Here is a 24469-nt window from a genome sequence, read left to right on the forward strand (position 1 = left end):
AATTATTGATTTCTTAGGAGCTCCTTACATATTAAAGAAACAAGCCCTCCGTCAGCAGTACAAATAGAAAGGATTCTCAACTCCCCAAGATTTGACACTTGTATTTTGACTTTGTAGAGAATTAAACATTTTTTATGTAGTCAAATGTATCAATCTTATCTTTTATAGCCCCTGGGTTTGCTCACAATTAGAAATGCCTTCCCCATTTTGAGAACTGAAAAAAATTTTCTCCCATGGTTTCTTCTAGCTAATGTAACGCTTTAATGATATAAATCAGATCATGTCACTCCCCATTTAAAACCTTGTGGTAACTCACTATTACCTTTATACTAATACCCACTCTCCTGACACTGGCCTATGAAGTTTCAAATGACCTAGTCTTGCCTTGTCTCCAGTCACACTGGCCTTCCTTCTGTTCGGCCCAGCCTCTGGCCTTTACATTTGCTGTTCCCTCTACCTGGACTGCTCTTCACTTGGCAGGTTCCTCCTTCTAACTGAGGTCTCACCTTCTTATGGAGGTGTTCTCTGGTCACTCCACCTGAAGTTATCTCACCCTAATTCCTCAGCAGTCACTCTTCAGAACCTTCTCTGAAATGATTCCTAGGAGAGCAGGGAGCTCACAGGTTGTGCTCTTTCTTCATCTCCAGGGCCTGAAATGTAGCTGACATCCAGTTACTATTTGTAAAGTAAATGTTATATGTGAGAACTATCTGTGTGTGAGATTGGGTAGTTGTGTATTAAAGGGGCAGCGAGGGGAGTGTGTGTGTATGTTTGGTGTGTGGTTGTGAATGTGTATGATTGCGGAGGTGGCCGGTAGGGTTTTGTGAGACTGTGTGCCTGTGTGACTGTATGTGAGGTGGTGGCAGGTGGTGGTATTTCTGTGTGCAGTTGGGTTATTCTGCTCTGGTGACTAGGTAATTTTATTGCATAGGTCTGATCATTCTGACCCTGCCAGATGCTGCCCTCTCATTCCTGACATTAGGCAGTGATATCAAAGGTCAACAACTGGCCTTTGCCTATTCTGGAGTGAGCTGGAGGAGTCTCCATTCCAGAAAGAGGCTCGAAGGACCTCAAGGCCCTCCTATTCTACACCAAAGTTCTCCTCCCTGAGCAGGGGAATGTGTGGGAGGCCATCTAGGCCACCCCCTGCCTCAGGACAAAGCTGTGTTGCACCAGGCCCTTGGCGGCTGTCCCAGCCACCCCCACTTCCCTCAGGGCCTACACCTGCTCTCTGGGGTGGCAAGTCTTAAGCCTGCCTCCGTACCTCTTCCTGCCCAGGCCTTGGCTCAGGTTGATCTTGCTCCCAGGCCTCTCCCTGTGCCTGAAACTCTGCCCGGGCCTCAGACAGGGGCTTTTTGGGAAGGGCAGAGCCTTCCTACTCTGTCTGGGATTTCCCCCATGTTTGTCTGTGTGTGGTAGGGGCCTAGGCCCTCTCATGGGTTTGAAGGCCCTCTCACAGAGACACAGGGCAGGTAGAACCCACTGGAATACAGGTCAGGCAGAAGGATGCGGGTTTTCCAGCCCTGCTCCAGCATGTCTGGGGCTGTGAGTAGGGAGGAAGAGATGTCCCAGGACCCAGGCTAGGGTGTTGCTTTTCTTCTAAGATATACAGAGTTAGTTGGAACTTCTGCCTGCACAACTTTGTCCTCAAATAAAGGAGATAATACATGACTTTTCTGAGCTGCTGTCAGGATTTAACCATCCTACATGTGTATCGAATCCTACCCCTTCTTTCCCACCCTGGACTTCACTCTACCTCTTCTCTTTATCTTCCACTATCACCTTTTTGCACTTCACTGGGTCTTTCCCATTACAATACATATGCTAGTATTTCTCCACCTCAAACAAACCAACCAACCAACCAACCAACCAACCAACCTCCCTTAACTGTACTTCCAGCATCTGCCACATTTTTTCCCAACCCTTTATAGCAAAACTCCTCTAAAGAGTTGTCTTGATTCATTATCTCCTTTTTTCTTTTTTCCCCTCTTGTTCCTCTTTTGAATTCAGCCTAATCACGCTTTTGCTCCTCATATTCCACCCAAAGGCTCCACCGAAGTTCCCATCACTAAATCCCACCGTCAAGTTTCAACTCTCATCTTTCCCTGAACTTCAGCAGCGTTTGGCCACTAGAACGTCATTTCTTCTTTCATTTTGGCCTTACTTTTTCAGTCATCTTTGCTGTCTTTTCTAGATCTCCCTGACTTCTAAATAATGGGGTGCCCCGGGCCTCAGTCCTAGGACTCCTCTTTTCTGTCCTCACTCAGTCTCTTGGTAATGTCATCAAGTCTCAGGATTTAAACAACACAATTAGGCTGACAACTCCTAGTTACTTATCTTCAGCTTAGACCATTGTATTCAGCTGCTTCTCTACTTCTTCCTACAGAATTCTAGTAAGTATCACAAACTTCTCCTGTCCCAAATTAAGGTCCTTCTTTATTTAGGAACAAAACAAACAAAAACAAAACCTTCAAACCAGAAGCTCAGTTAAATTTGAATTTCAGATGGTGCGTGGGACATATTTATGCTAAAAATAATTTGCTGTTAATCTGGAATTCAGATTTAATTGGGCGTCTTATATTTTTCTGTCAACCTACTCCTTATATTCCTCTCTAAACTTCTCTTCTCACTTACTCTTTAAGCAAATGGCATTTTTACTCACTTATTTGTTCAGCCCCCAAATCTTAGAGTCATTGTTGACTCTTTTCTCATACCCTGCATTCAATGTCAGTGAATCATTTTGGTGCTACTTGCAAAATATTTTCAGAATCTGGCCACTTCTTACCAGTTCCATTCATGTTATCCTGGTAACAGTAGAGCCGTAAATCATTTTTTTCTCTGCACTATTGCAATAGTCTTGTAACTGGTCTCCCTGCTTTATCCCTTTCTCCTTGTCATTTATTGCTAACACAGCCACCTAGAGGACCATGCTCCTTTTTGTTCAAAATGCTCTACTGGCTTCCTGCTTACTCACAGGCATCAAGTTGGCTTGAAGGACCCTGTGCGAGCTGGTCTTTTTCAGGCCTCATCTGAAAGCTCTGGCTTCATTTTCTGTGCCTCTAGGCTCTCCCGCTGCCCTGCCTCACTGGCTTCCTTGCTATCCCGGGTGCACATGGGGTCTTCCCCAGCCCCAGCACCTGTGGATTTGCCCTTCTATCTGGTGCACTTTCTCCTGAGATCTCTGCCTGGCTTACTCCCTCCCCTCTGGCTTCCCTATTTCAAACTGCAGTTCCCCTCTCAACATTCCCTACTCCCCTTTCTGCTTTATTTTTCTCCTTAGCACTATAATAATGTAATGTATCTTATATTTTGCTTATTTGTCTTGTTAATTGTCTTCCCCATCACTAGAATCTACAAGGACAGTAATTTTTGTCTATTGTGTCTTCTGGTGTATTCCCAGTGCTTAAAACAGTGCTTAGCATTTCTTAGACAAAATGCTTGTAGAATGGGTAAATGAAACCCATCAAGCACACTAAGCCCCTGTCCCAGGCCTGCACACAGCAGCTATTTAATCAGTTCCCTTCTAGCTTAACATCCCATCCTCCTACCCATCAGAAGTTCCTTCCTGACCACCTGCCCTCCTCAAGGAAGCCTTTACTGACCAAGCCTCACCTGTTTTCGCTCCTTCCTGTCACCAGGCCAGAACCCCTGGTACTCAAGGGTTGAGTAAGCTGTCTGTCTGATTGAATCTCTCTGTCCTCACCCAGCCTCTGCTCTCTTCTGGATGGGAGGACACTCTTTGCTTAGGTTGTCCTTTGAGCTGCTAGGGAGTGGGGTATCGGGGTGGCTGGGTAAACCAGCTGGGGGTGAGGAATGTGCAATGTGCCTGAAGTCAGCATGCCCCTTGTGATGTGGGAGCTTTTGGAGTCTCAACCTTGGGCTGAAGAGGTGATGAGCACTGGGCATCAGAGAGTACAACTGAGACTTCCTGAACTCTCTGTTCCTATAAATTGGAGATGTCTTGACATAGGCACCTCAGTAGATGGTTTGCCATGAGCTGAGCTGAGAACCACAGGAAGAGGAATAGGTTGGAGAGGTAGAAGAAAATGATTGTGTCTGGAGTTTGCTAAATGATACGTGTGTTTGTAAATGATATTCTAATCCAGCCATTTTGACAAAGCCATCAGGACCTTCTGACACAGCCTATAAAAACCCTTTCTGATTATGCAAGTGTACAACAGACGTTTCACCCCATCCCACACTCTGTCCCTGAGCCTCACCTAATGCCTGATGCTTAGCCCTCCCAGAGCCTCGGGGGTGGGGTGTGACTCAGGACTGGTTGTTTTCCTAAGCCAAATTGTCTCTGCATCCAAATGCCCAGCTTGAGTGGTCTGTGTTCCCTGTGGGACACATGTGTGTGGATGTCCTTAGGCAGCCAGATGCATGGGACTGGACCTCAGGAGAGAGAAGAAAAGTGGGAACCCTTGTGCATTGCAGGTGCAAATGCAAAATGGTGCAGCCGCTGTGGAGTTTGGTAGTTCCTCAAAAAATTAAATGTAAAATTACCATATAACCCAGCAAGTCCACCCCTACTTATATACCTGAAATATTTGAGAACAGCCTCAAACAAATTCTTGTACATGAATGTTCATAGCAGCACTGTTCACAATAGCCCAGACAAATGTCCATCGAGGGAATAATGGATAAACAAAATGTGGTATATCCATACAATAGAATATTATTCAGTCATAAAAAGGAATCAAGTTCTGATTATATTGCAATATAGATGAGTCGTGAAAACATTATTCTAAGTATAGATATTATATGATTTCGCTTATATGAAAATTCTAGAATAGGTAAATTCATAGAGACAGTAAGTCATTACAGGTTACCAGGGGCTGAGTGGGGGTTATTGTTTAATGGGTACAGAGTTTTTCTTAGGGGTGATGAAAAAGTCGTGGAAATAGTGGTGATGGTTGCACCACATTGTTAATGTATTTAACACTACTGAATTGTACACTTAAAAATGGTTAAAATGGTAATTTTACCACAATAAAACACTAAAAGAGTAGAGAGAAAAAAAGAGAGAAGAGGGATGGAAGTATGGATTTGGGAATCAATAGTGTCCAGAGGGTAATGAAGGTCCTGGGAGAGGACAAACTCACTCAGGGAGGGAGTGAAGACTGAAGAGAGTGAGGAGAGTGGACAGCCTGGGACGGAGCCCTGAGGACCTCCCCAGTGAAGGGGGTGTTGCTGAAGGAGATTGAAGGGGAGTGGTTGGCACGGCGGGAAAACTCGAAGAGTAGTGTTTGTGAAGCCTGGGTGTATTAGTGCTCTTGATTGCAAAGGACAGAAATCTGTCTTGGATTAGTTTCTGCATAGAGGGGAATTGATTGGTTTGTAGAAATACGAGTAGAGCAGGGGTCCCTTGGGGCCCCAGAAGTACCTGGCTGGAGTTGTGTTTAGATGTGTCTACGACCTCTCTCCTGTTTGCCTCACTTCTGCTCCTCTGACTGTTGGCTTCCTTCTCTGCAAGTACTGATGGGCTTTTGCTCATGGTCACCAGTAGCTCTGAGCTCATATCTTGCCAAGTTTTGTTGCTTTGTGCTTCACTTAGAAACCATTCAAGTAATCTGGGGAAGGACCCTGAGTGGCCTCACCTGGAGCACACATCCGCCCTGAAATCAGGGGGCCAGCATGCATGACCGGCAGTCACCTTTAGCGTCCCAGTTTAGGGGGAGAGAAGTACTGGGTGGACAGAACGCCTAAGGTATTGATGGCACAGGGAAGAGGCTCAAGACAAAAGGCTGCCTACTCTGTTCAATGGCTCATTGCACAAGGACTAGAAGCACCCACTGGGCTTTAGTGACAAAGGAATCGTAGGTGCGCTTGGCAAGGGCAGGGCAGTTTGAGTGGAGCGGTGGGGCAGAGGCTGGATCATAGCTGGTGGGGTGAGTGGGAGTTGAGGAAGTCAAGATAGTAAGTGCAGCCCTCTGTTTCAGGAGGTGCAGTTGTGAAAGCCAAGAGAGATGTAAGGAGGGAGTCATGGGATACATGGGGTCAAGGAAGGGTTTTGTCTGTGCTTTTTGGATGGGAGAGATGTTAGCATGCTTATATGCTGAGAGAGCCAGGGAGAGAGTTGAGGTTGAAAAGACAGGAGAGAGTAAGGGGTGGGGAGAGAGGGGACCATGAGAACAGGCAGGGAGAGCATTAATCCGAGTAGGCTCACCCCTTTTACTGTGTGGGAGAAAGGAGGGAGGACCGGTGTGGACACTGGTTGGTCTGTAGGACTGGTGGCATTCGACGGGAGAGCGTTCTTCTCAGACAGCTGCTACTTTCTCTGAGAAGTGGGATGAAAACAAGATGGAAGTGGCTAGAAGTTTTAGGAGATTGGAGAAGGTTGAGAAGGCTACCACCATGAAAAACAGCAGAGGTTGCAAAGTAGGGAAGAATGAGAGTTGTCCAATTGTGCTGGAGAACACGAATCTGCAGCAATCTCGCTCTGATGGTTTGCTTCACCCCAGCATAGGGTGTAGAGGTGGGAAAGCGTGGTTGGATTGATCTGGGCCCAGATGTTCACTAAGCAGAGGCGCAGAGGGACAATGGGGATATTGGTAGGACCAAGAGTCATTCCTGTCATTACCTCAGCAAATTTTTATTATGCTTTTCCTGCATACCAGGCATGGTGCAGGACCTGAAGATACATGGGCAAACATGACAGAGACTGTTCCTACCCTCGTAGAGCTAGCAGTCTAGCAGGCAGGGCAGACATCAATTTAGAAGCTCCCATGTGAGATGGGGGTGATAGAGAGACTCTGTGGAGCCCAAGTTCAGGCTGGGTATAGAAGGAAGCGAATGGAGGGAGGCTGGCAGATTGGGGGAAGGTCACAGGTCAGGTCTGGAGGTGCCTATATAGGAGGTCACCTATCGATCTGTTAAATGAACATGAACAGATATTGAAGGAGGAGCTAAGAGAGAGGGTGGCGGGGGTGGAGGAAGCTATTGTTAGAGAGCGAAGTGATCCGCACCTGTCTCAACCATTTCCTTCTTCCCTCTGGTTATAATACCGGTCCTTTTCCTGTTGAAGCCTGAGGCTCTATTTGGATTTTGCATCCTATTCCCTCTGGCTTTCTTGGGGACCTTGAATTCCCTACCATTGGATTTACCACTTTTTAAATATTCCCAATTCTCTTTCATTGTCAAAAAATATTTCTTGACTACCTCCATTCCCTTGCAAATAACCACCTTTCATTTTCTATTCTTCTTGCAGCCACCATTTTCCAATCAGTTGTCCACACTTGCTATCTCTCTGTCTCCTCATTTCACCGGAACCTGATTCTCTACAATGAAACTCCTGCCATGGGTACCAATGACCATCTTTGTTAATCTAATGACCCATGATAATGTTTGGCTCTGATGATAACTTTCTTCTTCTTTAGACACTCTTCTAGAAACTTCTAGAAGTTCTAGAACTTCTCTAGAACACTTATCTCTTATCTTCCTCCTCTGTGATATCATGTTCCCTTGGCTTCTATGATATCGGTTTACCCAAAAGTCCCCTTTGCTAGCTTTCCCCCACTCTAATTGGCCTTTAAGCCTTCATCCTAGGGCATCTTCTCATCTCACAGTTTCTGTACAGTATCAGCCACTCTCAAGGCTTAAGTCACCACCTACCATAGAGGCCCAGGTATAAGATGACTCCAAATAAAAAGCAACCCCCTATATTTCCCATGAGGAAACCCTCCAAAATTAATTTGGAGGCTAATTTGAATACATACATTTTTAGCATGGTTGAAATAATAATTTGCTAACTTAGTTTGCTATACATTTTAAACATCACATATCATATAATGGTGTAGTGGATGGATTATTTTTTCTCTCTTTATATTTTATGAAGCAATTTTATTTAAGCTTTTAACATTTTTTTAACATCTGCATCAATATCATTAGAATTTTGTTTGTTATCATTAACTTTTACAGAACACACAGACTTTATTTTTGCCCAAGTTATTGGTGACAGCACTTTTTCAATCTGTGTATGATGCCGGTAACTTTATTCTTTGTCACAAAAGTCTGGTTGCATAATATTAGGTTACATGAATTAAAAACAATCATCTAGTAGGTGTGTATTTGTTATCTTCACAACATAACTATTTCTTTTATTGTTCTTCAAGTGATTTTTTTAAAAGGGATTGTTTAAAAAGACAATGCTTGCAATTGTAAGATCCACACGCCCCAGGAATAATCATCTGTTTGTAATGTCTTTGCTTCTACTTTTTTTCTGATTCTGCCAAGAGACCTCCATGAATATCCAAAACTTCATTGACTGAGGTTATTTCAGGCTAATGATTTTTCCCCAAAGAATGTTTTGTTGTTCAAAAGGCAGTAATTGAGAACATGCCGCATACTGCAGGAGACTTTGTAAGAACTTGAATATATGACAAATCCTTCCTACCTGAGGGGTAATTTTGGAGCAAAATATTATATTATATTCAGGTATTTTGCTGACAACTCCCAACTCCGTATCTCCTGACCAGTCCTTTATCCACTTCTAAACGACAGCCTACTAGACCGCTCCCCTTGGGTGTCAACCACTCAGTTGGTGCATTTTCATTGAGTCGAGCATTGTTCTAGGTGCTGGTGGATAAAGAGGGGGAAATAACAGAGTCTATGTTCTCAAGAAGCTCATCCTAGTGGGATGAAACAGAGAATAAACCTGTACATAAATAAGAATATTATGTATACTAGTAAATGCTATGAAGAAGATCAAATGGGGTCATGTGGTAGAGAATGACTGTGTGTGGGGTGTGTGCTTCATCTGGGGAGGGCAGGTCAGAAATGACCTCTTGGAGGAGAGAATGTTTGAGTTGGGATGTGAATACCAAGGAGACAGTCACATGAAGTTCTGGGGCAAGAGCGTTGCCAGCAGAAGCCAGTGCGAAGACCCTGGAGATGGGATAAAGCCAATGTGGGTGGGGCACACAGGAAGAGGAATGTCCGGTGAGATGAGCTGAGACAGCTAGGCAAGGTCTAATCATGTAGGGCCTTACAGGCCATGGAAGAGTTTGATTTATTTTCATTTTTATAGCCATGATGGGAAAGCCAGTTGGAGGATTTCAAGCAAGGAAGTGACTTGACTGATCTACTTTACATGATGGAAAGATCTTTCAGGCTGCCATATGAAGGAAGAATTGCAGAGGAGCAAGAATGGAGGAAGGGAGCCAACTGTTGCAGATATCTAGGTGTTCAACGAGGTGGCTTGGCTTGGGATGGCAGCACTTGGAGATGGTAGTAAGAGAATGGATTTGGATCATATTTTGGAATTATATCCAACATGATCTGTTAATGGCGGATGTGGTTCTGAGGAAAGAGATGACTTGGTTTTTGAACTGAGCAGCTGGGTGGATAGGGATGTCATCTTCCAAGGCGGGAAGACTGGGAGAGAACATAAATCTGTTCTCTGTTAGGGGGATTAGGAGTTTGTTCTGGATGACCTATAGGAATTTGGATACATGAGTGTAACACATGCGAATGGTTGGGTCTGAACATATAAATGTGAGAGTCATTGGTTTATAGGTGGTTTTATAGATGGTACTGGACAAGATTATAGAGGAAGGAATGTATATAGAGGAGAAAAAAGGATAGAGAACTGAGGAATCTTGTATTTAGAGATCAGCAAGAGGAAGAAAAGGCACTGATGGAGAGAAAAGAAGACCCATCAGTGCGGTGGGAGGAAAGCCGGGAGAGGGTGCTGCCTGGGAGCCAAGGGAAGATGGTGTTTAAGGAAGGAGTTCTCGATGGACAAATGTTGCTAAGGGAGTGAGATGAGGTTGATGAAGTGACCATTTTGATTTGGCAACTTTTTGGCTGTTGGTGACCTTGACTCACATAGGTTAATGTGATGAGGAAGTGGAGATAGCAATTATAGACAACTTTTAGGGGATTTTTTTTTTTTTTTTTAGGAGAGAGAGGAAAACCTTATAGCATATTTAGAGAAAGGGGATCGTGAGGCCACAACTGTGGAACACAGTCCAGAGTAGGTAAGAGGTGATGGGGTCCAGGGTCCAAGCGGAGGGTGGGTGTACCCAGAGTAGGGACACTTCGTCTATGGTACAGGGGAGGAGGTAGAGGGAACGGGCACTCATGCCAGGAGGTTGGCAGACTTGGCGGGGGTGGGGCAGATAAGTTAGTGCTTGCCTTTGCTTCTGTTTCCCAGAGGCATGTAATGCATGGCTATCCGCTGAAATGGGAGATTAGGGGAATGGGAGCTGGAGGTCTGGGAAAAGATGAGAAGGCATGATATAGTCATCTTGGATAATAGGGTGTGGACGGAAAAAAGGGCTACCTACTAAACCTGACAAGTTTAAGGGAGGCCAGCACAGCAGGCTGTACAAACTCGGTGACCGAAATTAAACACATAAGATGGTCTGAATATAACAATTCCTAACTAACAGCAGGTCATGGCAGATAGTCACACCCTAGGCAGGTAGCTTCCTTGACAATCTTTACTGTAAGTGAGCCTATCTATTGTCTTTTTGCATCTAAGATAACGTACCTTTGAAATCTCAGAGTAATCTCCTTTTCCGGACCCCTTAGACCAGAGCGCAAGAACACAGAGCCCCTCATTGTCCTCCTGATCCCTGAACACCATCTCTATGGGCTGTAAATGTTAATTACTAACTCTCCTGTACCCACCAATGTAAAATAAGTACGTGTTTCTTTGTTTTACTTTTTATCAATCCCAGAGATTTCCCCACTTGCTTTCTCCTGCCCCCCAATCTACTACCAATGGATTTCATGTAATCCCCTTTACGACTCCTCTTTTGATTCTAATGTATAAAATAAGCTGCAAAACTGCTGTTCCCTGAGCATTTTCTTAATCTGTTGAGATTTTGCTTCCTGGCAATTGTCATCAGTTTGGCTCAAATAAACTCATTAAAATTCTCTATAGCAAGAGTCCTTGACTCACTCCCAGGCCATGGACTGGTACCAGTCAGTGGCCTGTAAGGAACCGGGCTGCACAACAAGAGGCAAGTGGTGGGCTAGCAAGCAAAACTTCATCTGTATTTTCATCTGTATTTGCAGCCGCTCCCCAGCACTAGCATCACCGCCTCAGCTCCGCCTCAGATCATCAGGCATTAGATTCTCATAGGAGCATCAGTCCCTCATGCCAAAAAGGTTAAAGACCGCTGCTCTATAGGTTTGGATGTTTCTTACATTGACAAGGGTTAAAGTGTTAGGAAAATGTAGAATTTCGTTGAGGTGCTGAGTGCCCACTTGAGCTTTGTGGTCAGAAGTTTCCATTGAAACCAGTCAATCCAGTTGTATTATGCTCTGAACAGGTGCTACATGGAGAGTCGGGCTTAACTGGAGTTAGAGTCTTGCCTGCTGAGTAACTATAAGAGCCCTGAAAGGCAAGGGAGTGGAGGATATCAAAAATTGTGTGGGGGCCCATGGAGTCCAAGCTGGGAAAGGAGGGGAGGGTGTAAAGGGGGGTGATGGATGGTGAAATAGTGGCAGGTCAATAATTGGGGCAAGATTGCTGGATTGGGAACTAGAATGAGTAAGCTGAATAAATAGGAGACGATGCAGCTCTCAGGACAGAGAAGATCTACGGTGCAAGCACTCATGTGGGGGCTTCGATCGACTGTTACAAGCCAGGAAGTCAAGGAACTGAGAGGTCAAGGTGTTGGATGTGAAGTCACCAAGAACAATAAGCATAAAATAGAAAGACAAGTGAGCCAAGGGCTGAGATGGTCTTGAATGTGAGGGGATAACCAGGATATCTTATTTGTATCTCAGACTCAACCCTGTCTGAAACTGAAGCTACCAGTATCTCCCTCAAACCTGCTCCTCCCTCGGGTAAATGCGCCACCACCCAGAGCCAGAAACTTGGGTGTCACTTCGATTCCTCTTTCTAACTGATTTCCACACCCAATCAAATCACCAAATCTTTTCGATTCTATCTGGTAAATATTTCTTAAATCCAGCTAGTTCTTTCCACCCCGACTGCACACACCCTTGTTGAGGCCATTGCTGTTTCTCTCTTGGACTATTAGTGTCAGATTCCAAATAGGGAGCCCTGCTCTGGTGCCTTGGCGCTATAACCAGAGACATTGAAAATTCTATCATGTCACTTCTGTGCTAAGTCTCTCCAGTGACTTTTCACTGTCCGTAGGATAAAGTCCAAAATCACGAACAGGGCTTTACAAAGGAAGCTCTGCATGACTGCACCCCCGCTCCCATCTACTTCAGCCTGACCCCTCACCTGGTTTCTTTTCCCTTTCTAGGCCTTTCATATGCCATCATCTCTCTGTTCAGAGTCCCCTCCCCATTTGCTTGGCAAAATCCTCTTCTTCCTCTAGGTGTCAGCTTAAGAAGTCTCAAGGACCCTTTCCCTGGGTGCCTGGATGCTGGGTCTACCTTCCTCCCTCCCCCAGCACCACGTGCCTCCCCAGAGGCCCACGGGTTGGCAGCTTTCCTTTTCATAGAGCATAAGCTCCATGAGGTCAGGAACTTAACCAGACGGATGCTCAGCACCTAGCATGGGGGCTTATCACATAAAGCGAACAATAAATTTTGTCGGCTTGAGTCAAATGGAAGATTCTAGAGGTGGAGCATTTCTGGGGGAAGACAAAGTCCAGGGTGTGGTCTTGTGAGTGGGTAACTAAATGCAGTGGACGAAGAGGTCATGAGAGATGAGGAGGGCATGGAATGAAAAGGATAGAGTGATACACAGGTAGTCTCCGTGGCCCTGGGCTGTGAGAGAATACCAGAAGGCCCTGAGTCATGTGCTCAAGTCTTTAATGAATGAGGAGAAGCAGGTGGCAGCAATGCAGGCCGGGCAGAGAGTGGAAGAGAAAGATGGCAGGGGCCTACGCTAAGCAAAGAGTTTTTAAGAGGGCAAAGGCGGAAAGGTCTAAGAGCGGTAGGGAGGCAGTGTGCGGGTGTTGAGAGTGTGGGCAGGACTGAGAATAAGAATGAGAAGCTTGAGTGTTTCCTAGAGGGTTATCCTGCCCCCTCTGGGGCCCTCAGGCTGGTCAGATGGCGTTCGGTCTTCATCTGACTCAATGGCTCAGGACTTGAGACCTCTGGGAATAGAGCCCGTGAAGAGGACTGCCACAGGAGTAGTCAGGTCCCAGGATGCTCTCACAGCACCAGCCCCTGGAATGGGGAATCTAGAATCTCAGAGGGAGTTGACTATGGCTGGTCCACTGGCCTGCATGTGGGAGCCACATTGGTCTGAGCAGTGTAGGGCCGTCTGATTTGGAACTAGCTGACGGTACCACCCTGTTCTCTGGGTTTGAGTAGTTGCAGCTCTGATCTGGAGCGGAAGTAGAGTTGCCCTTGATTCCTGGAGTTCAGCAGATGGTATTGTTGCCCCATTGTTCCCCCATGCTGGGGGACACTTGTTCCCCAGCTGCTGTGAATATTGGCCACTCATGGCTTATAGCTGTCCCTAGAGAACTGATCTTGGTTGCGTGGGAGCCACTGACCCTCCTTGCCAGCCCTCTTGTCCTCGAGGTGGCCTGAAGCCAAAGACTGGGTGATACGGGAGTTCCAAAGCCTGATGCCCTTGCCTCCAGCAGGGACAGCTCTATGGTGGGGTTTATGATCCAAGGTCCCCTCACTCTGTAAGGGCTCAGGCCAAGGCTAGATTTCTGAGTCTATACCTTGCTCAGCTCTGCCCCTTCCTTATCCTGTTTCCTTGTTCCTTTCTTCACATGCACATAAATTCCTGATGTTGGCTGTTTCTAGGGACCTTGACCCAGGACAGAGTGACTTTCCGATCTTGTCCCATAATCAGGAGTGGACATAGAGTCTCTCCAACTCTGCCCCTTCCTTATCCTGTTTCCATGTTCCTTTCTTCACATGCACATAAATTCCTGATGCTGGCTCTGTTTCTAGGGACCTTGACCCAGGACGGAGTGACTTTCCGATCATGTCCCATAATCAGGAGTGGACATAGAGTCTCTCCAGGGACCACAGGGGCCACAGCCCCCACAGACTCATCCCATCTGTGTGGGCTTGGAGGGGCCTCTCCCCTCCCTAGGCCAAAGTTTCCTCACATATAAATGAGACCTTTACGCTGAACTTAGTTAAAAGGACAACAACAAAGCAAATAAACAAACAAATAAAAGAAAACACTTTGCTGAACTCCCCGGGCTAGGTGTGGTGGAGGATTCAGGTCAACAAGACACAGTCCCTTCTGCCAAACAGCTCACAGCCCATTTACTCAGCTAACAAACATTTATTGAAGCAGCCAGGCCTGGATGACTCAGCGTCTAACCCTGCCCTGCCCATACAGGGCTCACAGACTGATGGGGAGAACCGACCACTCCAATTCAGGGAGAATAACAGAGGCATGCGCTCGGCTGACTCATGGAGAAGGTGGTTAAGGCTGTCCCTGGGTTTTCAGAAAGGGTCCCAGAGGAGGGAGGAAGGGCATTCCAGGTAGAGGGAACAGCATGTCTGAAGGCACAGGGCACAATACAGCATGGGGTATCTGGCTGAGCGCTTGGTATAATTGGTGGGTACAATGAAGGAGGAAGCAGGAGGTGAGGTCAGGGAGGTCAGTGGGGACCAAGTGTAGGGCAATGGTGGTGGTGGTGGTGGAAGGATTTTTAATGCAGAAAGAACAACATGATCAGATTCATAGGTATAAAAACTGCTCTGTCTCTGTAGTAGGAGGCAGATGGGAGGGGCCCAGTGAGAGGTTAAGACTGTGGGGTGGGAGAGGAGGCACAGACTCAGGAGGCATTTAAGTGGCTGGAATTAGTGGGATTCGATGTTGCATTGGGATGGGGGGCACGAGGGGCTGGAAGAAGGGGACGGGATGAGGATGTCAGACCACCTTCCAGCTTGGACAACTAGGTGGATAGCAGTGCTGTTCATGGGGTGGGTAGTGATCTGTGAGGGGGGCAGGTTTGGAAGTTGCCGAATGGGAGATGCCTGGGTGCCTCCTGGAGGGTTCTCCTGTGGGCAGTTGGTGGAGGCCCTGGGACTCAAGCAGGTCCAGGCTGGAGTCGGGGTTTTGGGAGTTGCCAATGTCTGAGTGCTTGGATGGGGGTGAGGAGAATGAAGGAATGTGTGTCCAGGAAAGATAAGGGAAATTCCTCAGACTTGAGGATCCACGAGGGAACCTTTGGCTTGGATGCTCTCAATGGTCCCTGGCCTATGGGAATATGCCTCCTAGACACCCTGGCAAACTTTCATCCTGGAATAGCTCTCGGCACCAACTCTCTCCCATTTGACCTTCCCTTTCTACCCTCAGAGGGTCCCACTCCCCTGGGACCTATGCTGGGCAGGGTTAGAGATGCCTAAATGGGGAAGGCAGAGACTTCCTGAGCCACTTATATTCGTCTAAAGGACACTTGCTGAGAACCAACTTATGCTGAGCACAGTGTTTCCTGGGGTCCCTCTCCTGCCTTGACTGGCTGGTTGCAGAGTCCAGAGACCCCTGGAGCAGCCTCTGCCTTTGGGTATTCACTGCTATGTCCTGGGGGGCACACTCTGGGATGTGGTGTGTATGTGGTGTGCAATGGGTGAACCTGGATCTGAGGTTCTGGGGCTCAGGGGTTCAGGTGCCCACTGAGTGGCCTTGGCCTCCTCTCTGAGATTCATCATGAACCTCTCTGCTTTCCTGCCAGTCACTCTCTACCTGGTCTGCACGGTACTGAGAAAATCATATTTATTAAGTGTTTTGACTTTAATATTATAAAATATATTACCATATATAAAATCCCCACCATCCATTAACCTCCCTCTCCTGGGGCTCAAGACCCAACGATACAACTTCCCCACAGTACTGGCCCCTAGATGGGCTTCTTGAGCCCCACGACCATCTTCTTCACATGCCTTGCTACAGAAAAGACGCCACTGCCCTGCTGTGGCCTTAAGGAGCAGGCGGTCCCAGCTGCTAGCCTCACAGCTTATGGATACCCGCCTGCATCCATCACGGCTGAGCCCACCTTTGTAAGGACAGAGTCCTCATTTTGGGGGTGGTCTCCGTGGGAGAGGGCATATGGTGGGCACGAATCAGGAAGGCGACTCCGGTGCCGAGACCGCTGGCGCCTGGGGCCGAGGATCTCCAGGCACCTCTTGCTCACCAGGTAGACGACCTCACAGAGGTTGAGCAGGATGCAGATCACAGCTGTGACCACCATGAAGTAGGTGAAAACCTTCTTCTCCGTGGGTCGAGAGATGTAGCAGTCCACGGTGTTGGGGCAGGGCAGCTCAGAGCAGGCCACCACACGGGGCATGTCGTAATGGCCCTGGTAGAGGCGGTGGAAGACGTAGAGGAAGCCAGAGTCCACGGCGGCCTTGAAGATGAGACTCAGCAAGTATGTCCACCAGAGCCCTCCCCGCTTCTTGCTTGGGTTGTCGTACAGGGATGGGGCGTTGGGCCCATGTTTCAGGCGGTGCTTCCGCTCCCGCTCCTCCCGGTAGGCCACATGCATGACCACAAGCAGCGAGGGGCACGTGACCAGGATGAGCTGCAGGGCCCAGAGGCGCACATGGGACACGGGGAAAAACTCATCATAGCAGACATTGGAGCAGCCCGGCTGGCGGGTGTTGCAGTCGAAATCCTTCTGTTCATCGTCCCACACCTCCTCAGCTGCCACCACGTACACTAGCACCCGGAAGATGAACACTATGGACAGCCAGATGCGGCCCAGTGCCGTGGAGTACTTGTTCACGCCGCTGAGGAGGCCCTGCAGAGATGCCCAGTTCATGCTGATGGTTCCTTATGTGAGTGGCCTGCAGCCGTGTGCACCCACGCAGGCCTCGGGACTACGAGGCCTGGGAGAACCTGGAAATGGGTGTCCTTTGTTAAAGGTGTGATTGGCAAAGTCGTTTCACAACCACTGTGTCATCATGTCCTCACTCAAAATGCCTTGGTGGGGTAGATCACCTTTATCTCCATTTCACAGGGGAGTAAGCTAAGGCCTACAGAGACACCTGCCCAAGGCTCCACAGATGGAAGTGGCAGAGCTGATCTTGAACTTCCGTCTTTCAGTTGCAAAATCAGGGAATATTTTGTTCTATAAAGTAATAGATAGATGTGAAGGATAATGGTCCTGCAGGGATGTGCCCGCCAACTTCTTTGACCCTGAGTTTCAGCCCTGTGGGTCACCCAACTTCTAAAGAGATAGTACGAAGGTGGGGACTGGATGATCCGCTCTCTCATCAGCTGCCAGGTCTGGACCAGGGTAGGAGGGGAGGGATGTGTATCTTTATCTTTCAGTTTCCTCCAGCCTTTACTGAGCACCAACATGAGCCAGGCCCTGAGCTGGGTGTGTTCATATCAGCCTTTCTGGCTGCCATGGTGATATCCATCCTCCTTCTTCCTCTCTGGCCCCAGGACATCCCCACCCTGACTTTCCCTCCTAAACTAAACAGGCTCTTTGGAACCATGTTGGCTTGGTATCATCCCACCACCCTCCAGCACCCCCATGGGTGCTGGGCCCTGGGGGCTGACTGTCCTGACCACAGTGGATTTCTCTGGAATTCCAACCATTCCGGCTTTAGGGAGGGACTGGGGAAGGCATGGAGGTGGAATTCCGGCACAGCCCTCCCCCCACCATTTCCTTTTTGTCTGTTTGTTTCAGTGACTGTTCAGCAGTTTTTTGCTAGCCAAATCTCCCATTATTTCCATTCAGGCCCTTGTCCTGGGTGCTCCATCCTCTACAATCCCTCATCCTGAGTGCCATCATGTTCCATCTCTGACCTGGCCCCTCCTCTGTTCCTGACTCAGATCTCAGCGTCTTCAAACGTTATGACCCTGGAACATTTTCTGAGTACCCTCCTACTTCTTTCATGCATCGCTGATACTCGAATGGCCTGTGTACCTGTCTTCTAGGTGGGACTGCCAGCTCCTGGAGGGCAGCCTCTATGTCTTATTGTCTGTTCCCCCAGGACTCAGCATCAGGCCTGGCCCAGTGAATTCACAATAGATGTTTGCTAAACCGAATCGAAACTCTACTTCTTCCTGATCCCTCCTCTTCCCATGTCTTCCCTGGTCCTCTGTCCTTCCTTTGGTCTGGCAGGACATTCCTTCCCTTCCTTGGGGCTTCCCTGGGGTTTCTCCAGGGATCCTCAGTTCCCTCTGCTTCTCCCTGAAGCCCGGTCCACAACCTGAGGTCCCCTGGGGAATCCTTAGACCTTCTCGTCCCTGCCTCACAGCCCAGCTTCATGCCCAATTTGGTCCTCACCTTTCTTGAGTCCAGCAGCTGCTCTCCGGTCCCTAAGCTTGTCCATCTGCCTGAGGGCCTCCCAAAGGTAGCTTTTGTTTCTTACTCCCTTGCTGGGTGGGGCTTTCTGAGCCAATGAGCCAAGCAAGAGTGAGCAGGTGGGCAGGCGGGCAGGCGGACTTCCCTGGGCACATATTCAGAGCAAACACCCGCGGCTCTTCTCGCCTGGCCCACGCCTTCTCTCCAGTCTGGCCAGGCATGGCTGGGTCTGGCTCCCTGGGTTGGCAGGTATGTGGGTGAGACTGCAGTGAGGGGGGCAGCAGGGGCCGGGTATCCTCATTCCCTGGGCCCAGGTCAGCAACAATGGCATTTCCCCTGTCCCCTTCCTGTTGCCTTATTGCCTTCTGTCCCCCTGTCCCCAGGCCTTTCTCCTGCCCTTTTCTCTGGAAGCCTGGTTCTGATGTCCTCAGCAGCTGACATCTGTGGAAAAGGGCAACCTTGATTCAGCCCCGGATCACATTTCACTCTGGTGGGGACATTGCTGGGAACTAGAGCTTAGGCTGCCGGTGAGCTGTGTATGGGATGGGAGGGGCTGACTATGGTTCCTCTGGACAAGGGTACCCCACTGCCCTGGTGGAGACAAGGAATGCAGGTTGGCAGCATGCAGTGGCCCAGTTAGCACGGGGTCAGGCACCACCTCGCGGTCTGCCCTCTATGGGCCTGGGTCTCCGGGGCAAGCCTCCAGGGAAGTTGAGTGTGACCCAGTAGGTGCTGCAGAGGGGCCTTGGGACAGAGAAGGTTAATGTGCAGCTAGGGAGGGGCTCCTCTGCCTCATTTCCCATAAGCATTTATCAAGCACTTCCTAATACCAATGGTTAACATTTATGTGGCCTTTTACAGCTGGCTAACCCCATCTACAGCCATGAGCTCATCCAGCCCTCTCAACAATCCCACAGGCTCAGTATTATTAACCTATTTTGGGAGGAGCTGACGTCACTTTGAAAGTGAGTTTCATTGAAATTTGGGTTCAAGTGCAAGTAAAGTCCATGAACTTTCCACTTCCGCAGGTAGTTCTCACATACTAAGCTCCATTCTCTTTGTAGACAACCCATAGACCTAAAATTGCGACTGAAGATAAAGGCTAGACTTGAGCATGAGCAGGCAGCATAACCCCCAGGAGTGCTGGGGACTCTTTCTAGGTGAGAGGATGGTCCCTCACCTGGCTGGACCAAGAGCAACCATCTGCAGGGGGTAGAGAGGTTGACCCAATGATCTGATAAAGATCACAAAGACTGAAGGATCAAAGGGCACCTTAAATCAGTGGAGGAGTTGACTTTTATTAAGCCCTGGCCATGGGCCCCACACATTGAAGGTGCTTGCACATCGTTCTCTAATTAAACTCCTCCTCCCAGCAACAACCCTATGAGGTAGGCCTCATCATCTTCATTTTACATAAAAGGAAACTGAGGTGCCCAAGGCCACACAGCTGGGGCAGGTGGCAGGAGCAGTGGAATAGAGATTTGTTCCTGGGCTGTCTGACCTTCAGCTTGTCACCCCTAAGACTGCACACACAAGAGATGCCGAGCTTTTCCAAACCAGGCCTGCCCTGTCAGCCCAATGCAGGCAGCCCTCACAGGAAGGTTTTCTTCATGTGGTCTGATGGGCCGTCTGGTAAGAGAGGAGGAGGAGTGTCTGAGCCCAGAAAGATAAGGTCGCCTGAGAGGAGGTCATCTTGTTTGTAGGAAGAGGCATTGGTGGCCCAGGCTTTCCTTGCTGCTAGGCACTCGCGACACCTCTTGCTCACCAGGTAAGCCAGCTCCACAAGGTTGAGCAGGATGCAAACGGCAGCCGTGATGACCATGAAGAGAGTGAAGATATTCTTCTCCGAGGGTTTGGAGATGAAGCAGTCCACTGTGTTGGGACATGGAGCTGAGTGGCACTTGACCACATTAGGGAGGATGTACCTGGGGTAGAGTGAATGGAACACATAGAGGAAGATGGAGTCCACACCGGCTTTGAACACCAGGCTGCAGACATATGTCCACCAGAGCCCACCCCGCTTCTTGCCGGTGTTCGGGTAGAGGCGCCCACAGTCCTCCCCCGCTACCTCTCGGTGCTTCTTCTCCCGTGCCTCCCGGTAGGCCACGTGCATGACCACGAGCAGCGAGGGGCATGTGACCAGGATGAGCTGCAGGGCCCAGAGGCGCACGTGGGACACAGGGAAGAACTCGTCGAAGCAGACGTTGGAACAGCCTGGCTGACGGGTGTTACAGTCAAAATCCTTGTGGTCGTCGCTCCACACACGCTCAGCTGTCACCAGGTACACCAGCACGCGGAAGATGAAGACCAGTGACAGCCAGATGCGCCCGAAGGCTGTGGAGTACTTGTTGACTCCGCTTAGGAGCCCCTCGAAGATGCTCCAGTTCATAGTGCACTTGGATATTGGTTGCTCCTGCGGGGGTGATAATGACAATTTCCCACATTAATAGGACAGTCACTCTAAGCCCTTTATAGAAACATGTCATTGTTCCTAATCTTCACAGTCGCAGAGGAGCTGCATTCTATCATTGTCCCTATTTTAACACTGGAGGAAATCGAGGTTTGTTTAGAGGGGTTATACAAGTTTATACAATTATTAGGAGCAGAGTAGGGATGTGAGTATAAGTAATTAAGTCCAGAACCCAACTCTTACCCATAAAGGTGGGTGAAGGTGGATCCAGGGAGCCTCTCATTCCTCCCAGGGCCTGAGGCTCTGGTCTTGTAGTCTTGCAGGGCGAAAGTGGGCCATTCTGCCTTCTCCCTCTGCTCCAACCCTGAGTCTCCTCCTCGGGAGGGTTGCGCCTTGGGAAGACTTCTCTCCTTTCGGTTCACTGCTCTGTCACCCTAGACAGCCCCTCCCAAGGGGAACCTGCTCTTTGCCTTTCACTTGACTTAGGGGATGGGGTTGGAGAGGAGACTGGAACCTTGTTCCCAAACTCCCGGCTGGTCTAACACTCAGTAAATAAATATCCAGGCAGTGTCCTGCTCAGGGACAACTCACTTGAAGTAAGGCCAACGATAATCTAGTTGAAATAAAACTCTGTTTCGTAGGTTGACCGTAGGAGTAGCGAGAGGAAAGGAATCCATGTCCAAGAAAGGTAGGCAAACATTTTGTTTGGCAGAGTTAAATAGGCCCTTCTACTTGACTATGCTGATAAATTCGCATTGTGAACCTCCAAAAGAGGGACAGAATATGGAGCACTGACCAACTCCATGGGTGGCAGAACCCTTTCTCGTCACCTTGCGGAACAGCCTTGTCAAGGCACCAAAATAGGAAATGCTGCTCCTACCACTTCTGCTGGTGGGTTCGGCGTGCTAAACACACAGGAATCGGATTTACCGCCATTTAAGGAATGTGACTGCTGTTCAGAGTGAGGGGTGCCCATTTTCTCTCTTGGAATTGCTCTGGCTGGTTTTTAGGGTCCCCTGAGACCCATGCACCATAGTGGTCCCACCCTATTGGACCTCAGGAGCTTGTCTGCACAGCCTCTTGCTCTAAGGGCTTCCTGATACCCTTCCGGGTACTGGTTCCCACTGAAGCTCAACAAGCTGTCCTGAGCCCCTGCGGGGTTGGCAGCAGTTGAGCAGGGAAGTACTAAGAGCTAATATTTGTCAGGTGTTTCTGTAGTGCCAGGCATTATTCTGGGAACTTTGTATGGATCGATGCAGCAACTGTATGAAAAGGTATATTTTTTGTTCCCAATTTACAGATGAGGAAAGTGGAGCACAGAGAAGTTAGTTAATTTGCTCACAGTTACACAGCAAGTAAGTGGCAGAGCTGGGATTTAAACTCAGAAAGTTTGTCTCCAGAGCCCACACTCTGGACCTGGGCTGCTTTCCTTAAGTTTCGGGAAGCTGTCTTGAGTCCGGTCCGTGCCCACTCCCGCCTCCTCCAGGTAGATCCCAGCTGAGGGAGGCTAGGGGTGTCTCTGCTCCTGACTCTGTCTACACCACCTCTCACTTGGATGTGGTGGGGCCCCTGCTCAGAACCATCAGCTCATCAGCTTGTCTTTGCTCATTCCTGCCTAGGGTGGGTGGAATTCCTGGCAGCTTCTCAGGAAACCACCAGGGAGGCTCCAGCCCTTAGTGCCCAGGGGCTCTCTGCCCAGCCCACTCCGGGTGGGGCGGGGTGGGGCGGGGTGGGGCTGTGCAGGCCCGGGCAGAGCTGCTCCGCCTGCACAACTTCCAGTTCCGCTGTGAGCCCGTCTCCACTCTGTCCCTGCTTCTACCTCTGCTCAGGTAGGGAGAGTGGGAAGAGCGCAGAGTGGAGGAGGGAGGAGCCCTTTATTCTTTTACCATCAGGACACAGGGTGGCGGATGTGTCCAGGCCACCTCCCTTGACTCTCCACCGGAGAAGTTTCCCTCTGCCATGTGTGCTGAGGGACAGTACATTGGACACAGATGACCTTACCTGAGTGGCTACTCCTCAGGGCTCTCTGGACACTGGCTCCTGGCAGCTGGCAGTCGACTCGGCAGGCAGCTGGAACTCATGTCAGAACCAGAGAGGGTGTGTGGGGAAGCCCGTTCCTGGGATGGAGCCTGCAAGTCGCAGATGGGAGCCTGCAAGTCACAGACGAGAGCCTGCAAGTCGGCAGGCAGCCTGGGTGTGTCGCTGGCCTAGGAAGAGGAGGAGCTGCACCGAGCACGGCCATTGGCTGGGCCCAGCCTCCCCAAATGGCTCAGAAACTTAGGGGTTCACTCCTCCCAGGGTGCTGAGCCCAGAATCCTAGCATCTTCTCAGGAGAGAACCACAGGTCCATTCTGACCTTCTGCTTGCCTCCCCGTCCCTGGCCTTGTGTGGAAGGAACCCGGAAATTTCCCAAATTCTGGAAATTCCCCACTGCTACTTTCTGGGGCTCCCTGCTCTCCAGACTCTCCTCTCTGGTTGCTCCTCAGTGGCCTCCATTTCACAGCTTCAGTCACCTCTGGAAATGCCGGGACTCCCAAACCCTGTCTCCAGCCTAAATGCTTTTGCTCCATCAATTGCCCCCACTTGGATGCCTTTCTCTCACCTTTCTCCTCATCCGGCTTACTCCTCCAAGAAGACTTCCCTGACTGCACTGCTCCAGGTGGCCTCAGGCCCCATCTTTGGGCTCCCATGACTCTGAGCTTCCGCATCATCAGACTGTATTGGAATAGCTGATCTTAATCAAGCTTTTCCAGGGAGGACCTTTCTTCTGTTAAACAAACATAAAATGGACCAGCCCCTGACCCCAGGAACTCACCTGCTTGACCTTGATTACCAGTTGGTAAGTCTAGTACTTGCACAGCCTCTCGTGACGGCAGAGAAATCATGGAACAGCCTCCCCATTCTCTGCCATCCTGTTCTGCCAGAATCTAGTTCCGTCTTTGTACCCCAACACTGAGTGCATGAGAGGCTGCATGGAGAGCCATCCTCTCTCCTGCACACACGGCCCCACCTTGTCCCAAAACATACACAAGTCCATTCCCAAATTCTGCATGGATCACCACCCTTCCACCCTATGGGGCTGCTCCCTATTTCCAAAACCATACACATTGGCCTTTCCGCTAACTCTTGTTTAAAATTCAAGAATCATCACTGAGACAATGCTGTGTGCCAGGTGCTGTGTTTCATTCTGGTCTACACAGAAGAAGAGAGGATCAGAAGAAGATGGACACCATCTCCCAGCCTGGGGCAGGCACACAGATGAGGGGCCCAGAGACACACTGATGTAAGAAGGTCCTTGGGGGCAATCTCCAGCAGGAAGAGGCTGGACTGCACAAGTCCTGTCCAGAGAAGGTGCCCCCGCATTGGATGGGGGAGGTATTTCAAAGAACTGCCTTAAGGCAAGGGACCTCTGCATTTGGGCCTCAAAACTCTGCATCAGCTCTATACCCCTGCATCTGGAGTCTCATAACCCTAGATTTGAATCTCATCTCTGCTACTTTTAGATCTGGCCAATCTCCCTGATTCTCTGCTGTACAATGAGCCATGTCATGCCTGTGAGGTATCCCGTGAAGACAAAGAGTGTGATGCAGTGCAGTGACTGAGCACAGGCCGTGTGGCCTGAATCCCAGCTCTTTCTCTTCCTTACCTTCAATGTTCCATTTCTTATCTGGACAGTGGGCCAGTAACATCACCTACCTCGTTGGGTTGGTGTGCGGATCACCCCAGCCGACAGAGGTACAGTGCTAGGACAGTGCCTGGCACAAAGGAAACCCTTTCTATGACTACCTCTGACATATGTGAACTGCCTGTGCATGCCTGGCACATGGCTAGTACTCACAAAAAACGACTTCCTCCCCGCTTTCCTTATTTCTGTTCTTTTTCTCCC

General features: G+C 49.2%; 2 protein-coding genes and 2 long non-coding RNA genes across 6 annotated transcripts in view; 2 read left to right on the plus strand and 2 right to left on the minus strand.

The window, feature by feature from the left end:
* The window catches only part of LOC107196574, a 57748-nt gene that overhangs the window by 3138 nt on the left and 30141 nt on the right, over nucleotides 1-24469 (plus strand). Inside the window, exon 3 of one of the 2 annotated variants that reach the window (XR_003043813.1) lies at nucleotides 18-4783. The exons of the other annotated variant lie outside the window; for it this stretch is intronic. This is a non-coding gene — a long non-coding RNA (uncharacterized LOC107196574). Of the gene's footprint in view, nucleotides 1-17; nucleotides 4784-24469 lie in introns of those variants that run through there. 2 annotated transcript variants of the gene reach the window in all.
* On the minus strand, nucleotides 15615-18614 carry GJB4 (gap junction protein beta 4). 2 transcript variants are annotated; one of them, XM_015598897.2, is made up of 2 exons: nucleotides 18156-18614; nucleotides 15615-16985 (listed from the first exon to the last, which is right to left on the minus strand). In XM_015598897.2, the coding sequence occupies exon 2, from the start codon at nucleotides 16674-16676 to the stop codon at nucleotides 15873-15875; it is 804 nt and encodes a 267-aa protein (XP_015454383.1). In that variant the 5' UTR covers nucleotides 16677-16985; nucleotides 18156-18614; the 3' UTR covers nucleotides 15615-15872. The 2 variants fall into 2 exon arrangements, with proteins under 2 accessions (XP_015454383.1, XP_015454384.1); XM_015598898.2 differs by having other exon boundaries at nucleotides 15615-16753; nucleotides 18156-18612.
* On the plus strand, nucleotides 18568-22685 carry LOC112472923. The gene is made up of 4 exons (XR_003043812.1): nucleotides 18568-18700; nucleotides 21225-21271; nucleotides 21884-21938; nucleotides 22604-22685. It is a non-coding gene; the product is annotated as an uncharacterized LOC112472923 (long non-coding RNA).
* On the minus strand, nucleotides 19452-22719 carry GJB5 (gap junction protein beta 5). The gene is made up of 2 exons (XM_006924512.3): nucleotides 22585-22719; nucleotides 19452-20586 (listed from the first exon to the last, which is right to left on the minus strand). Exon 2 carries the CDS (start codon nucleotides 20560-20562, stop codon nucleotides 19765-19767), a length of 798 nt encoding a protein of 265 aa, XP_006924574.1. The 5' UTR covers nucleotides 20563-20586; nucleotides 22585-22719; the 3' UTR covers nucleotides 19452-19764.

This window comes from Pteropus alecto, unplaced genomic scaffold (assembly GCF_000325575.1).
Source record: "Pteropus alecto unplaced genomic scaffold, ASM32557v1 scaffold39, whole genome shotgun sequence".
NCBI classification, from domain to species: domain Eukaryota; kingdom Metazoa; phylum Chordata; class Mammalia; order Chiroptera; family Pteropodidae; genus Pteropus; species Pteropus alecto.